Raw genomic sequence first — 17,681 nt, forward strand, 5'->3', positions numbered from 1 at the left:
ATTGTCCTGAATCTCATAAGTTTGTTATGCATTTTCAGCCGGGCGAACCAGGCGTGGTGGTGCTCCGCCCCGAGGCCCTGGCCCAGGGTCCGGAGTCGGACTCCGAGGAGGACAGTGGGCCCCCCTCCCCGTGCGGCGTGCGCTTCGTCAACGACAACATTCTGATCAACGGCCGGTCGTCCATGCCACAGCGGCCCAACAAGGAGCGACAAGCCAAGGTAAGGTAGCCTCGTCAATCATGTACGAAGATATTTTAGAAGGAACAAGGTTCTGACTTGCCTAATGACACCCAAAATAAGTAGGGTTTTATTGAAAAATTTGTTAAATGGTCGAGGGAAATTAAAGGCTGTTCAGGGCTGATCTAGAAACTTCTATATTAAAGTAAATCTACAATATACTTATAGAGACGGATATGGCGAAACTTTAAAAGTATATTAAGGGGCAAATTTGTGCTGAAAGATCTACCAACCCATGGGGGGTCGACCAACCTTCTGATTATACGAACGGCCGTGATTCCGTGGGAGGTGCTTCTCTCTCGTTTACTTCCCCTAAAAGCCTTTTCTTGCCTCCTCAAAATCTTTTTAGTATCCCTTTTATTTCTAAAATGTTCACCTCCTAAATTATGAGGGCTGATGATCTTTCGAAATGCCATCAATATGTATGCAAACGACCCAAAAAGTGCACTCCTTCTCATCCTTGCGTGTTGAGTGAAGATTCAATGACCCACTACCTCTGTCATTCTCGCATGTTCCCGATTTTACCTTCTGCAACTTTACTTCGAGGTCTGGGGTTCGCTAAGACCCCATTTAACAATGGCATGTAACGTGTGGTGATGTGGTGTTCCAGCTCAAGCTCCAGTTCGACGACTCGCTGACGCGCACGTTCGAGTACCCGTCGGAGACGTCGCTGTGCTCGCCCGACGCGCGCGACCCTGACGCTGCGCACGCGCACGCCGCCCACCTCACCGCCAACACGCATATAGGTATTTATTTAAACTCTATTGCACAAGAAATAGGTGGACTTAAAGCTTTAAGATATGCTGCTCCATAGACAAATTTCATGTTTCTCTTTTTTATTTCCCCTGGCGTAAATCCAGCCTCTGCAGCATGGCATGCGCGTATCCGTATTAATCGTGCGGAAATCTATCGCTGTCTCGCTTTTGATTATGACGTGAAACGGGACAGCGATAGTTTTACGAGTTGCACCATCCTAAGCAAAAAATACAGATATACTTTGAAACCATTGACGCAATAGAAGAAGCAGTCATATACGTAAATTTTAGACCTCCTCCATCGTCGAATCAGGTTATTCATTCCTATCGTTGCGTTGAATATTAAGTATAGCGACATCTTGTTTAAGTGAACCAAACTTATATTTCCGTCTGGCTCTGAAGTTAAGTGAGAAAAGAAAGAGAGAGGTATAGGAAGGGAAGAGATAGGATTCAAAAGTCTCTCTGATTATATGTATACTAGCTGTGCCCGCAACTTCGTCCGCGTGAAATAGTTATTTTGGGCATCATTGAAGCCTTCAAGAATGAATAATTTTTCCCGTTTTTTTTCACATGTTCCATTATATCTTCGGTCCTTACAGTTGCAGCGTGATATTATAAGGCTTAAAGCCTTCCTCGATAAATGTTCTATTCAACACAAAAATAATTTTTCAATTTGATTTAGTAGTTTCTGAGATTTGCGCGTTCAAACAAACAAACTCTTCGGCTTTCTAATATTATTATAGATTTATTTTCTTTTGATCAAATGATGTTGATATTGTAATGTATATCGTTTGTGGTGAAGTGATCCGCCGCGTGGCGCGCCCGGCGCCCGCGCCGCCCGCGTCGCCGGTGCCCGACGAGACCTTCGTGTGAACGCCGACATACATTCACATACATTTGATATTGCTCATCGTATGCTAGTAAATTGTTCGTATCTGTGATCACAGATTTTTGTAGTGACGTCTTTTCTAAGCTAAAATAAGTCATATTAAATATACTATTACAGTAAATATACTCGTACTATGAATAGAATAGAATAGATTTATTTTCAAAATTGGATACCAGGTATCACTTATTGACGTCACATAACTTAAATCTAATTATAACTACTACCGCTTCCAAAGCGCATGTGTAGAAGAAGCGGCGGAACAAACTGATATAGGTTTGGGAAATAAGTGTAACATTTTCTGTTTTGGTACATACATTGCTTTATATTGAAAGTTGGACGGGTGGTGGATGAACCTTGTCGGACGGACCTGGTCCCCAAAAACAGGCTAGACCTAGTTTGGGTGCTTTGTCGACAGTCCGTCAGGTTATAAATTTAGAATTTACTAAATAAATTTAGTTAATTATCGCAATACCTAGCTTTCGATATATGTATGAACCTAAGGCAATAAATGTTTTATTTTTTGTAATAAATGTAAGTGTGGTGTATTGAATACTAATGTTTTCCCAAAATTAACCATTCTCTCTTATCTCTTTCATCGTGATCTGAGTTGCAATGTCGGTCACTATGCGTGAAAGAAAAACATATAGTAAAGAAAGAGACGTAAAGGAAAGCCTATTGAAAAAGGTTAAAATAACTATCAAATTTTTTAGACTTTATCATTATTGCGACTTGCACTTAGACTTTTGACTTGAACTTAGACTGCCTGCATTTTTAACAAATTAAAAAAAATCAGGATCAGTCTTATTTGTCAAAAAGTCGTTGGTAAAATATCTAAAAAACAATACCAACAAAAGATGTCGCTCCGCTACACACTCGTGTAGTGTGTATGACCATCAAAATGTCATGTTATTGGAAATACCTGTCTGCTAATAGTTAGTTGTTTTAAAAGTATAAATTTACTCCGGTGTATTCAATATCCCTTAAAATTAAAAAATACATATTTATTTTATACATAAAATTTTTGTCACGTTTTCCTTGTCGACTAACTGATATGCACACAAGTTGTGACATTAGGAATTGTACGGATTGGTGGATAGTGTGCTTCCACAAAAAATCTGTTAAAAATCGAAAAATCACAAAGCATCCTTTACGAATAAAAAAATAAAATAAAAAAACAAAAAATAAAATTTAAGTGCACTTTAGAACAGACCACTCCATCTCTTTCCCATGGATGTTACGATTTCCATGGATAGTATGATGTATGTATGTTAGTGCTTTAACTCTATATCCGCTATTGTCAGAATTCACCTTAAAGCTAGTCTACTTATCCTCTTTCCAATAGCCTAGTATTTCAAGTGTTTCCAAAACAAACCACCTGTATTTACTGTTTTATTTGTATTTATCTACCTGATTGTTCGAGAGTAGTGCCTATAAGTTCATCATCATTACCCTTTGTATAATATTGATACCCATCTGCTCTTGTAGCACGCGCGACACCGTTTCCACCGCGCGAGAAACTATCGCTGTTTCACTTTTCATTACGCCCTGAAACGGGACAGCGATAGATTTTCGCGCGATATAAACGGTGGGGATATTACAGGGACTGATTTAATATTTTAGTTTCTCATAGTAACTTTTTCGTTCATTCAACATTAAGCTATTACCTTAGTATAGTAGTGTACGGCTAATAGCTAGAATCACGTGTGTTTGTCCGTCAGTTTCGGCGGCACTGTCGCGGTACACGCCCAGCAAGACCGTGGCGGACGCCTTCCAGCTCGGAGTCACCAGGAGGGAGGCAGGTCGGTCATATTGCCTTGTTAATAAAAAGATTTCACTAAAGTTACTTACTTTAATTACACTAAGAGTAAGCAAGGTGGCAGAACGTGCAGAGAAATATCTTTTTCTGATGAAATCTTCAAGGAATGATGATGAAAAACATAGCCTTCAAATGGTTTTGAATTTTGAGTTTTGCTCAAATAACAACAGGCATAGTTGACAACCTGAAACTGAACGGATTTTGCTGTCACATTTGCCCTGCTGTCATTATAATCAAGTTATGTTTTTTGAAGTGTAGCCAACAGTTTAACACATAATGCAAGTACAGTTCAACCGCATATCAAGTTACTTGCATGGTGCTCTTTGACGCGACAATAGAAGCGAATTTGCCATGAATTTGTGTAATTTGTGTGTGTTAGTATACTGTTGATTGTTACCTTCATACATACATACATCTAATCACGTCTATATTCCTTGCGGGGTAGACAGAGCCAACAGTCGTGAAAAGACTGATAGGCCACGTTCAGCTATTTGGCTTTAAGATAGAATTGAGATTCAAATAGTGACAGGTTGCTAGCCGATCGCCTAAAAGAAGAATACCAAGTTTAAAAGCCTACCCCTTAGTCGCCTTTTACGACATCCATGGGAGTGAGATGGAGTGGTCCTATTCTTTGTTCTATTGGTGTCGGGAACCACACGGCAATGTAACGGTGACCATCGACAGAAGCCCCGCCCACAGCGACGCCCGCCAATGAGAGCGGCGAGCCGCAGCCAGTCGGCGACGCGCGGCCGTGCGGCGCGGACGCGCGCTCCTGGAGCGACGCGCGGGCCATCAACACCGACCTGCTGTTTTGAGGTCATTGCTCGCTTATTTTTATAAATAAATTCTTGAAATAATGAATGACATGATGTGATGTTTAGGTAAAATGTCACTGGTAAGAGTGTAGATAAATTATTTAAAAATCCATAGAATAACTCAACTTAGGACTAGTTTTACAATATTTAAGAAGGCGTGGCTATAGTCACGAGGTCCAGCAATTAGCCGCCAAAGAATAGCGAGCTTCTTAATGAGCGGGCTGTAAAGAGGGGCGCAGGGGATACAACAGCGGCTAGACGTCACAAGGACAAGGATTTTCATAGAAGAATGTTGTACAAAGATAATATTGAAGAGGGAATGCGAAGACGACTTGGTCGAGTCTCGAGGATGGCTGAAAGCAATTAAATAGCAAAAGAATCGTCGACTATCGTCTCCCAGTTGCCTCTTGCAATATTCATAGGGAGATATTCTCTCTTAGAAACCATGCGATCCAACCGTCATCTTCCTCCTGGCGTTAGTACCGGGTCACATCCTCGCATCTCTGGAGAGGAGCCCGGGGTGTGCCTTCTCACCATGGACCCTGGATTGGATCGATTCCGATCTGAACTCCGCAGCCTTTACAGGGAACCTGACCTTTATTGATGGCACTTAATGAATTACAATTCTCTTTGTCGACTTTTACTACATCCATGTGAAAGAGAGACAATTATGATATTGATATATGTACTTACGTAATACTTTTTTTTTATCTTTCAGATATCACCATGCCGTATAATTCCCCAGACATAAATTTTGCAACTGTAATATTTACGATGAAATAAATTATCATATTTCAAATGGACTGTATGTATTAGACTGACATGTACTTAATACCGGATTTTATCGATGTGGTTCTAGTAGATGTCATTTATAGAGGTTACTATAATTTTTATTGCTACCTCTATGGTAAGGAGTGGGCAGAGCTGTGAAGGTAATAAATATAGATATGACAAAATCAATTAATTTATTACTCCTTGTATAGACTGTGGCGACGGATATAATATGAAATATGTCGCATAAAAATCTAAATGTTATTGCATCTGAGATTAAAGACTTTGCACATAAGAAACATGCTACTGTAAGGCTTATTTCTTCTTATGCTCTGCTCATAGCACACCTTAAAACTGCTCAACTATATTGTTAATGAAATGAAGTAGAAACAAGTCATAGGGTCGTACTTAACCACTAATTAATTACATTTACAGAAATCTGGGTCTGTGTGTTATTCATACTAATATTATAAATGCGTAAGTTTGTTCTTACATCTTCACAATTAAACCACTGAACCGATCTTGATGAAATTTTGCATACATATAGTATGAAAGACATGAACTTTTAACGTGATCGGAGCTGCGGGCCAAAGCTAGTCATTTATACAAATACCTAAGAACATCAATGTATTCACAGAGAGGTATTCTTGTGATTCGGAATGTGTGAGCAGTTCTGGCCTAGACACATGACTATACATATCCGTAAAATATCGCCATTTTGGTTTTACTCATGCGCCGAACTGACCCGCTATATGTGTGTTTTGCTCTTTACATGACTTAAGTATGTGACTGAATAGCTATTTATAAGCGGTAGATTTATGAGACAGCACGACTTTGTGAAGTCCGCATTATATAATATATTTTATGCTACTAGGAAATATATTGTCGACATTTTATGACCGTGGGAGAAACAATGGATGAAATTGCATTGTTTAACAAAAAGAAAAACATCATTGAAAGGTACGGTTGCACTGGACATGACAGATTCCGAATTAATGTAAAATCTAGCTTGGAGTCAAATATTTATTTGAAGGTAGTTCGCTAAGAACTACTAATTCTCATCGAAAATGATGAACTGATAAAATGTGATGAAATATACTCATTCCAAGACCATTCCTATATTATTACAGTGTTCACCGGCATTTTTGACGTCGAGCATTTACAAATTATGTCATACTCTTGTAAGATTTGTAAGTCGAGTAAGGCGCTTCGTGTTTACACGATTTTATTGTACGAAGACATTTTTAGTATTTATGTATTTTATATGGTAGTTTTAACGAAAGGACTGACGAAATTAACTAAAATCAAAAATATTATGTATTAACTTAAAGTGCAATTCCGTACTCTTAGATTATCGACTATCGCAGAATTATAATGCGATTTTCTTAGTTTGACAGTAGTTGGTTTTCAGTTAATTTTGACAGATCTTAAATTATGTAATAACGAGTGCTCTGCTACAAGGCTTTAATCGTAGCATGTGTGCTGGATGGATGTGCCTTGTCTGGTATACAGTAGACCCTCGTTAACTCTCCTTTGAGAAGGACCGAAAAAGTTGAGTTCAACTCAGGTTTTATGGTTTTAAAAATTGGTTCTTATCAAGGAAGAATATTTACGAGTATATGTATAATTTGCGCGCGCGAGCTGAGCATTTATCGTCACAGCGACGTAAAAAGCTCTTAAAATGATCAATCACGCCTGTGGATGTCCATTGAACAAACAAGATGTACTTTTTTGTTGCAGCCTTGTTTCATGTACTTGACAAGCATGTATGATCATTTTTAGAGATTTCAAGCAGCATTCATACCTGACCTGAAATTAGATAGTGTTCTGAAGGACTAAAGGTGGGGAAGGAAGCAGGGTGACTAACTTCAAGTCTGTATGAATGAAGGTAAAATTAGCGTAGGTTAGGAGCTGATTCGGTCCGGCACGCTGTAACAGTGTCATATTATGTAATTGAAACGCTGCACGCGCACGCAGGGCTCTCATACAACTACAAGTTCTCATTTTTCTTATTCGGATATTTGGCACTGTTTGTACTTACTAACACCGTAAAGAAAAGGAAATATATGTCTCACAGTAGTGATACAGCATCATAAATATCAAACTGAAAAATAGTACCGACATAGAGAATTAATAAGACATGTATAGTTTGACGTCCAGTATAGTTTTAATTCATATTACATAATGGACATTTATTAAAGCCCGAGTAAAGTTTTATTAATGTAAGCATTTTTAAATTGTTTGAAAAGATTCAACAGCGGTGCGTGCGCGTGCGCGGCGGCCGCCCGGCCACACTTGCCAATGCCTAGATTAATATTTTATGCTATTTTGACATAACGGTAATTTAGTGTTAGATCAGTAACTGATTTATTATACAAGTATTTAGATTTCGTACTGTTTAACATGGGCGCGGCGAGTCGGTCGGCAAAATCTACGAAGTCTTTGTCACACTAAAACAATTGATTTCGCTTTTATAACAATTAAGTAGATTTAGAATGTGGTACAAAATTGACTTTCGTTTTATTTACCTCCAGTTTTTTATGTAAAAATGATTACCATCATCTGAAATAGATTTGTGCTCGCTTTCACGGGATGTATTTTCCGACTTTTATATAGTATATTCGATCATGTCTATGGGTTAACTGATAAGGTGGCCCCTGACCGACTCGCCGACTTCAAATGACATGTACCGCGCTGGGAGCCGCAACCGCGCGATAAGCGTGCTATTGACATTATTATCTATAATATGTACTGATGTTAAATCGCAATGAAATATACACAAATATACAATTGGACTTCTTTTATTGAGCACCCCCAGCTAAATAAATAATAACACCTACCCTACATCCAATACTTTATAAAGCTTAGCTGTGTTATTTATTTGATGGAGAGGCGTATTTTTTTATGTTTTAATCCTAACTTTGATACGATTCAATCCAAACAAAAATTTATACGAAAGCCAAGTTTAAGCATGCATGAATCATTATTGTAATATTATTCCGAATTAATTATTGTCCTGAAGATTGTCCCGACCGCGCAATCAGTCCCGACCTTCCAGCGAGGAACCAGAAATTCGGTATTGTATTACCCTTAAATTGTCCAGTAATAAGCTGAGGCAGACAGACATATTACTTCGATGATTTTTATCAGCATTTCATTGTATTCTCTATGCTAAAGGAGGGCTTTCCCTAGGAATGATCATGACCACTGAGTGATACTTCAGTTTTAGTATTTCGACTTCTAAGGGCTTTACATTTTTTTGTTGTGCCAGATCGAAGGTTCTGTTTTGCTTCGATGAGAATCGACCCCACAACATACCCACTGCGCTTGCGTACTAAAAATGGGTCATATCATTTTACACATGCGCAAGCAGGGATTTAGTTTTGCCAAGAAGCATTTAATGTTGCATTTCATAGCAACGCGTCACATTAAATTTACTATTACATGTGTCTTTAGATTACATATATTTCTTTAGATTTTACAATATATACATACTAGAGGCCGCCCGCGACTTCGTCCGCATGGAAACCCTATCAATCCCGCGGGAACTCTGGGATAAAAAGTAGCCTATGTGTTATTCTGGGTCTTCAGCTACCTACATACCAAATTTCATGGTAATCGGTTCAGTAGTTTTTGCGTGAAAGAGTAACAAACATCCATACAAACTTTCGCCTTTATAATAGTAGTAGGATAAAGTAGCATAGCACTATTACCACTCTTTCTGTAGATCTCGTAGAAGGACAAAAATAATCAGCCGTTGTACATACAATACATAGGCATTTAAAATTACGCCTCTTTAACCATTTATTTATTTCTTGAATATGTTCACAATATACATAGGTCTCAAGTATTCAAGCACAGTTTCTGTTAACACACATTCTACCTTTGAAGGCGTCGGAATTATGTACATGTATTTTATCCCGGAGGGATAGACAAAGACTACATACCTATTTTCATTTTCACCTATGGATCCTATATAAGTCTTTTTCCACGATCCCTGCATTCTTTCGCTTCATCTACATCCATAACTTTCTTCATGCAAGCTCGTCGGTCTATGACCTACATACATGAATAAACACAGTAATATCAATGAATATTTTTGAATTGGGTACCTAGCACGTAAGTAGGTACTTTATAAAATCTATAAGGCCTCGTTAATTCACTTTATCAATTAATTACTGGCTACCTCACTTCCTCTTTTAGAGCCAAAAGTTGAGCATGAAATAGAATTACGCAAATTGTTCCATATACTCGGATTAAACTACTAAAATATAGGGCAAAAATACGAATAATCATACTAGTTATCAACCACACCACGACCTGTCTTACTCAAAATAAGTTTATATCAGTTAGGGGTTATATTATTTCAGTTAGGGGAACACTAGCTTACCTATCAATTAAGCATCTAAATAATATTACCCTTCTTTTTTGTCAAGGGCTGTGTACTGTAAACTGAAAATCGTTCTTGGGGAACTGTACCTTATCTATGGTTTATTTTGTGCAAAGTGCGAAAGTGACAACAAACGTCAGTCAGCTGAGTAAACTCAAGGCAGCGCACTACTGCGACTGCGAATAAAAAAACCAGCCAACAAGACAGTCAAAATCTAATCAGTTATATTACAAAATCTCGCAAATAATAGCGACAAGCAGTGCGATGGACGTACTTTTGCAGTACAGTTGTTTACGACTTTAACCGGTGGAAGTAGTGATCAATAATCAATTATTTACATTTTTACAATACATTCTATTCGTGCTACAGCGCAGATTTCGTCACAAAATGTGAATTAGTGTGAAGGTCACATAACAAGTCTGTTGCCACTTGCCAATTATTGCTAAGCTATCGTCGGTGGCCAGTAGTGTAGTTCCTCGTCCCGCGTGTTTACGTAACGCGACGCACCTGACCAGCTGTGACCCTTTCTACGTAAGAACAAAGCGTCCAGGATGCTGAGTATATGCTTCCGAACAGTGCGCAAACCGCGCCTGCTGGAGCGGGCGTACTCGAGCGTTGTCGAACTTCCCCGCCTGCCCGATTTCGGCGTTCGAAATGAGCCCATCTTGGAGTACCGCGCCGGGAGCGTGGAGCGGTGTGCGCTGGCGTGCGAGCTGCAGAGAGCCATGTGCATGACGGAGGAGGTGCCTATTGTGATCGGCGACGAATGCATCAGGGACGGCGAGCCGCGCTACCAGGTCATGCCGCACTGCCACGGACGCCGGATCGCCAAGTATTACTATGCGAGCGAAAAGACCATCCAGAAAGCTATCGACACTGCCGTGAAAGCGCAAGTCGTCTGGGATCGCACTCCATTCGAAGTCAGGATAGAGATCTTCTCAAGGGCAGCAGAGATGATGGCTTGCCAATACCGACAGAGTCTCAATGCTGCCACCATGATGGGCCAATCCAAATCAGTGATCCAAGCTGAAATAGATGCTGCATGTGAATTGATTGATTTCTTCCGTTTCAATGTGTATTTCTTAAAAGAGAATTTGAAATATCAACCAATCTCTGAAAACCCCCACGTGACTAGAAATTCTTTAAGATTCAGAGGTCTAGATGGTTTCATTGCAGCTATTGCACCGTTCAACTTTACAGCCATAGGTGGCAATCTGGCGTACACTCCGGCCCTAATGGGCAATGCTGTGTTGTGGAAACCTTCAGATACTGCTGTTCTATCCAACTGGAGGATTTTCAACATCTTACGTGAAGCAGGCATGCCTCCAGGAGTAGTCAACTTCCTCCCAGCTGATGGGCCTGTATTTGGAAAAACCATTACATCATCACCTTATCTGTCTGGCATCAATTTCACAGGGTCCGTTCCAACCTTCAACTGGCTGTGGAATGCAGTTGGCAAAAACCTTAGTGTCTACCACAACTATCCAAGGCTAATTGGTGAATGTGGAGGTAAAAACTACCATTTCGTACACCCAACAGCTGATGTAAAGTCAGTAGTGGCGGGCACAATTCGGTCCGCTTTTGAGTACTGTGGCCAGAAGTGCTCAGCTTGCTCCAGAATGTATATTCCCAAGTCTCTGGCTGACAGTATTAAACATGGATTGATAGTTGAAGCTTCTAAGTTGAAGATTGGAGATGTCACATGTGATTTCAGTACATTTACCGGCGCAGTAATTGATGACAAGGCCTTTGCAAGAATCACAGGCTATATTGTTAATGCTAAGAAAAATCCTAAGAACACAATCTTGGTCGGAGGTCAGTTTGACTGCAGTCAGGGCTACTATGTGATGCCAACAATCATAGAGACGACAGACCCTCATGACAAGCTGATGACTGAGGAGATCTTTGGCCCCGTGCTGACCATATACGTGTATGATGACGCCCAAGTGCACAAAGCATTGCAACTGGTGGGTAGTTCCACGAAATTCGCTCTGACGGGCGCCGTGTTCGCTCAAGACATGAACTTCCTGAAATTGGCGCTGGATGAGTTGAAAATGACGGCTGGCAATTTCTACCTGAACGACAAGTCGACAGGGTCCGTGGTGGGCCAGCAGCCGTTCGGCGGCGGCCGCATGTCCGGCACCAACGACAAGGCCGGCGGACCCAACTACGTGATGCGCTGGACCACGCCGCAATCCATCAAGGAGACCTTCGTACCCATCACAGACATAAACTACAAGTACATGTCTGAATAAGAACTGAACAAACAGCTGTTCCTTATCAGGTCTCCGATCATGCCTGTATAAACAGCATCAAATAAATTATCAGTACAATAATAGTTTATGGAAATTTAGTATGTAATAACTTTGTACTTGTAAGACCTCTTTGCCGTGGCTCTCACGCCAGTCCCAGTTTGAACCCAGGATGGTTCCATTGGCAGATTGGTCAAATTTTGCTACTCCATTTCCATATAATAAAATTCCGTGGTTCTGGTGTGTTGTGAAAATCTAATAGTTACTGTTTTGTATGAGAAAAATGTTTGGATTAATATTACCACATTATATTAGAAAGATGGTCTTAGATAGGATAGCATTGTTTACATTATTGACAAAACATAGGAATGTCTACTGTTTCAGATGGTGAAATTAGTCAAGAACATTCCTTCAAATCTAAAAATTAAGGATACTAATAGCATTAAATTCCTGTCTCAACCATCTATTTATTTATGTTATCTATATTTACACTTAATTTATTAATATTTATTATATGTACAGCGGATGTCACTGATAAGTAAGAAATATAAACATATATTTATGACCTGACTGTACATTTCAAGCCAATTTTAATGTTTTCTTCACAATCATTTATGTTTTATTTTTATGTGTAATTTATGAGTTAAACGACAACATGGATACTAAAACCGAACACTTAGGATAAATAAATGTACCTAGTTGAATAGAAATACATATAAATTGTTGCGTACCGAAATAAAATCGAGGATATTACGGGCGCTGCGCGGGCGCCGACTCGAGTCGCCGGCGCGCGGACCTTCACTGTCTTATCATTATGTATGCTCTTATCATTTTAAAGTAATAATAACTATCTCGCTTCTCTTATCCATTTTATCGGCTCTCTGATAACTACGTGAAACTGCATTTAAGCTTTGTTTAAAGTAATATTGAACTGTTCTATAAACAATTTTTATTTTTGTAATCTCAGACGATAAAGCTTCTGCTTGCAATGTTCCTGTTATTAGTTCGTTATGAAATTCTAGCATAAAAATATTTCAGTGAAATTGTTCTTTCAATTGTTACCCCGGCGGACCAGCAACACCAAAAATTTGTAACTGTAGTGCTTTCACATATGCGAAGAAATTTAATTATTTTAATAGGGCTGCATGCCTGCACCGACAAAGTCATTGGATATAGCTAGTTAAATTAATTTGAAATAAAATTAAAATTCGCACCCTTGTATGACAAGTAGCTTGGCGCACAGCGAGCGACGTGGAGCTTTGGTCTGCCCAGGAGATAGATGTGGATACATCTATCTCCTCGATTCTGACCCCCTCTGGTGATGGCTTGTAAATATATCGATTCGACTCATAGGTAGTTAAAAACAAACTAGTATCACACTAGATTTTTTCTTCACTACCAACCACTTTCAGATTGTAAAAGTCAATCCAGGGCAGACATGTGGCACCATCACACTTACCATCAAGTACCTTCTGATTGAGTATTTATTACTTTAAAACCTACAACAACCTTGGAGAACCTCGCTCCAGACGTTACGACGGGGATTCTTCTGGCTAGACAACCTGTCTCAATTTTAACCTCGATTCTATCAATACGCCATCCAACTGATTGTGTCCTCCGAGAATGTAAGCTCTCCCTACCCCGTAAGGGATCACGTCATTAACGTGATAAATGGTTATGTCCAATAAGAAACCTTCCTGAAGTACTAAAGTCCCGCGTTTTGCATCAATTTCTATACAATGCGGTGAAAATGGTATGTTCAAATATACAAGTTGTAAAATTTTATAAATAGTGCCAGTTATTTTCCGTGCAAGTTTATGCGCAAGCGCTAGTTCCGTCTCTGTCTGGTCTGACAATATCTTCTCTAAGACTACGTGTGGTCGATATCAAGGTCACAAATATTTTGAGGTCACTGAAAAAGTCGTAGTTGGTCTTAAGATGATAAACTAACACCAATACAAGTACATTAGGTGAGTACCTATTCATATTTTGTTATCCCCTCTATCTGGTAAAGATATACATATTAACTACGTGAATAAAATATAGTTCACAATAAAAGAAAGTAACGCAATGCCTATTTAGATGCAATCTATCTTCAAGCATAAATTCATCAATATCAATTCAGCTGTTTTGGTATGGAAATAAAATAATAATTTAACCTACTCACTTTAATTTATGGTTAAGCCTGCAAAATTTACGGAACGAAACAAGCATAATTTGTTTTGATCCGTATTAGCTTCGTGAATTTAGTTAGCCCCGAAGAAATCAGCCAATAAAGTCCGAAATTTGTAATTTTGATGTATGATATTTTACGACACTGAGGTACAATTTATATAATGGACTATGGAGGGGTTAAATGATATTATAAATACATTAGAATGGAGTAAAATTAAGTTATAATCCTCCTTTTTCAAAAGAGGTTTAAAATTCAATGATAAGGCAACATGATTTACTGCTCATAGCCAGCTAGTCATTAAAAAATATCAAACGTCATTGCCATATCTGGCACTCAAAGTTGTCAAGTCACCATTCAAATCATAATGAATTTCATTCCATTCATTCATGTCAATTATCATTCATTGATTGATTTGAATTCAATTTACAAAGTGTCGCGTTCGTTTTAAAGGGTTTTATTTAGGTTTTGTTCTCAATTCGTTTTGTATTATTTTATCTGTGATATCATATCATAAGTGAAAATGGCTAATGTGTTCGGATTAATAGTGTCGGGACGATTGGTAAGCGGTCATTGATGTGTGGTTATGTTATTCTATTATTGTTGTTCTCAGGAATAACCTATACTGTGTTGATATGACCAGGTGCAGACAGACTTTACGCCCCTGGAGGAAACCCGCTTCCTCATCACCATTAATGACGCAGATGCCATTAATCATGTGGTTGTATTCCTCACTGGGCTGGCCCCACTGCCGGCCGGCACAGTGGGCATGGTCTACTGGAGCTGGCCTGACCCCACGGCGCCTCCCAACTGGCAGCTCCTCGGACACATATCTAACACCAAGCCCTCGGCCATATTTAAGATCTCCAACTTGAAGAAACTTCATGAATTGACTGGTAAGTTCTAGAAGCATCCATGGATTGTTTACATTTTGTGACCTAGTTTTGTTATTTTTGCTAAAGTTCAGAGCCTTGTCATTGCGAATAACAATGGCTGCCTATAAATTTACTGTAATTTAGGTCTATTTATATTTTTTTTATTAATCAGAAAGTATTATGTATACTGTGAATATCTTATTTAAATATTTGTAATTTTTTGACATATTTAAGTTTACTACTATATTAGCTGACTTTTCATGTTGCTACTTCCAGATGAAAACAAGTTTATGAGTGCATTTGGGCAGCAGCAAATCTGTCACAACGCTCAGCTCGGCATCTCTATAGAGCCGGAAGCCAACGTGCAGCTCCTGGCATCGTCCGTGGTCAGTGTTTGTTGTTGTTGATTTTGTTTTTTTCAATACCAAATATTATTTTAGACCTTTTGAATTATTTTTTTGTGATGTTTTTATAGTTTTTCTTCAATTGTCTTTCTGTGGATTACACATACATATAGAATAAAAATAGATTTATTTTCAGAATTGGATACAAGGTAACGCTTCATGATGTTTAACACAACTCACATGCTCCCTTTTGTATGTGGGAAATTAACACAGTTGGCAAAGCATGCTTATTTTTAATTCTGTTCATAAAATTATCTTTTCTAATGACAAACTTGTTCATTGCAGGCTCAACAAACCAATGGCTACATCACGTTTGCACAGAAAATGCTAGAGAACCTAGTGAACTTCGTGGCGTCCTTCTCTGTAACGCAGGAGCAGATGACCCCCACCCCAGGCGTCTCCTACATCCCGCTCAACACCTTACACACGTGGTACCAGAACTTTGAGAGGAGACTACAACAGAATCCCAATTTCTGGAAAGTCTAGTAGTGTTTGTTGTACTTACGTTAAACTAATTATGTTAAGGATAGTTAATTTAATTTTATTGCATATATGTACTAAGTAAATATAAAAATAACACCAGCCATGTGTTACCATGCTCCACAGTTCAGTTTGCAAGACATTTGAACTAAAAGTTTACTGTTTCAAATTGCAATAAGTATGAATGCTGGAAATTTATAATATAGTGTATATTATGTTATTTGCTTTTACCATGCTCTGAGTGTTCTTTTTATATACATAAATATACTAAATGGAGTGTGCTCCATCACCTTGTGTATTCTGTTGCGAAGTCATTATTTGCATTATAAAAAAAAACTACTTTACTGCTTACCTTTTTTTTATTGTATTGAAAATTGGAAAGTTCATATTAAAAAAATTGTTAGAAATTTTTTTTTTAATTACATACCAGTCATGTATTTGAAAGCAATAGAAGGAAGAGTGGACACGTCTTTATCTAGACGATAATGAAAAATTTTTGTTGTAATATACAGTAAAAGACTGCTTGTGAATATTTTTAATAAAATGAAATCATAATGATTATTGTCTTTTCTTTTAATTAGGCACTAGATTTACCGCAGGTTTTGATTTGTCACTGACTAATAAATGATTGGCTTACGAATATGTATTGAAGTCGTATAAGTTTAGCGGAGCTACCATGGCACGTGAGATAAACTATCGCTGTCCCGTTTCACAAGCGATAGTTTGTCGCGCGATAAAAACGGCGTCGCACGTGTCATGCTAACACCACAGGTAGGGTCTAAAATAAGCTTTCTTTAATAATTACCTTTTTATTTCCGTTCACCTTTCCTTTTTTAGAAGGAAAGGTAAACGGAATCAACGTTGTGTTTCTACCGATTTGCGCTGAATAGCGTTGTTATATCGTTTCTTCCTTCGATAAATTATAAAAATAATTTCTTACCATTTGCGGCTAATACTAAAGTAATGTAAAGTTATACATACTTAAAATAGTAAATAAAACCACAATATTATAAATGTCTGTTTAATGTGTTTCTTAAACAGCTAGGTAACAAAACACCCTAGTCCACCGAAGGCACTGTCGCACTAACCTATTTTGTACTGCTTCAACTTAAACTGAGATCCTTGTAGCGCGAAATAACAATAAAAACGAATATTACTAGGAGCCGCGTCGCCGCCGCCAACCGCTGAAAATTACCGCCAAGTCCTTCTGATACATTTTGAGGTTAAAATCATTCAATTGGAACTTTGGAAGACGCTAGTGAATTTTTGGCTTATATATTTCGAAAGAAGGGATAGTTCCATTAAAAATTTATACAAACAGGTATAAGAATTGTTACTTCATCATTTTTGTGACTGGCAAAGTACATCTTATATCGTAATTAATTCATTTTATAATATGTAAAAACACACAAATGATGTATTGACCTAAGTGAAGAATTTAATTTCATACCATACCGACTCGAGAAAAAAGACGTGCGAATAAAAACAATAATACAAATATGAGTGAGCATGATATTATACTAAGTTGGACCTTATTTATTGTTTTAAATCCAATACTAATGGTCCCATGAAGCATGCATTATTAATATTATAACTACCAACCAACATACTGAACCGGCGGTAACAAGGCACGTGGAACAAACATATACTATCCACCAATAAATACATTAAACATTAACATGGCGGTCGGCGGCGATGGTTATATAATTAAAATGGTTCCGGCGTCCACCCCCCGAGTCACCCATCGACGAATCGTCGTCTCAATCACAATGGCTGTTTTAAAGTGACATTAATTACAAAGTACAAACACAATTTAACCATGTCA

General features: G+C 38.4%; 3 protein-coding genes across 4 annotated transcripts in view; all 3 read left to right on the plus strand.

The window, feature by feature from the left end:
- LOC106132943 (WAS/WASL-interacting protein family member 3) overlaps positions 1–8,074 on the plus strand; it is a 29,720-nt gene extending 21,646 nt beyond the window's left edge. For both annotated transcript variants that reach the window (XM_060954541.1, XM_060954542.1), the window contains 5 exons: positions 39–218; positions 847–982; positions 3,599–3,679; positions 4,381–4,512; positions 5,230–8,074. In XM_060954541.1, coding sequence (XP_060810524.1) covers positions 39–218; positions 847–982; positions 3,599–3,679; positions 4,381–4,511 — 528 coding nt within the window. In that variant the 3' untranslated portion in view covers position 4,512; positions 5,230–8,074. The remainder of the gene's footprint in view (positions 1–38; positions 219–846; positions 983–3,598; positions 3,680–4,380; positions 4,513–5,229) is intronic.
- A 1,729-nt stretch (positions 8,075–9,803) lies between these two features.
- Positions 9,804–12,661, plus strand: LOC106132951 (delta-1-pyrroline-5-carboxylate dehydrogenase, mitochondrial). Its single transcript, XM_013332526.2, has one exon. The coding sequence runs from the start codon at positions 10,224–10,226 to the stop codon at positions 11,925–11,927; it is 1,704 nt and encodes a 567-aa protein (XP_013187980.1). The 5' UTR covers positions 9,804–10,223; the 3' UTR covers positions 11,928–12,661.
- Positions 12,662–14,507: 1,846 nt separating this feature from the next.
- Positions 14,508–16,414, plus strand: LOC106132920 (protein OPI10 homolog). Its single transcript, XM_013332491.2, has 4 exons — positions 14,508–14,659; positions 14,741–14,993; positions 15,249–15,358; positions 15,662–16,414. Exons 1-4 carry the CDS (start codon positions 14,621–14,623, stop codon positions 15,860–15,862), a joined length of 603 nt encoding a protein of 200 aa, XP_013187945.1. The 5' UTR covers positions 14,508–14,620; the 3' UTR covers positions 15,863–16,414.
- The last annotated feature ends 1,267 nt before the right edge of the window (positions 16,415–17,681 follow it).

Source organism: Amyelois transitella, chromosome 4 (genome assembly GCF_032362555.1).
Source record: "Amyelois transitella isolate CPQ chromosome 4, ilAmyTran1.1, whole genome shotgun sequence".
Classification (NCBI taxonomy): domain Eukaryota; kingdom Metazoa; phylum Arthropoda; class Insecta; order Lepidoptera; family Pyralidae; genus Amyelois; species Amyelois transitella.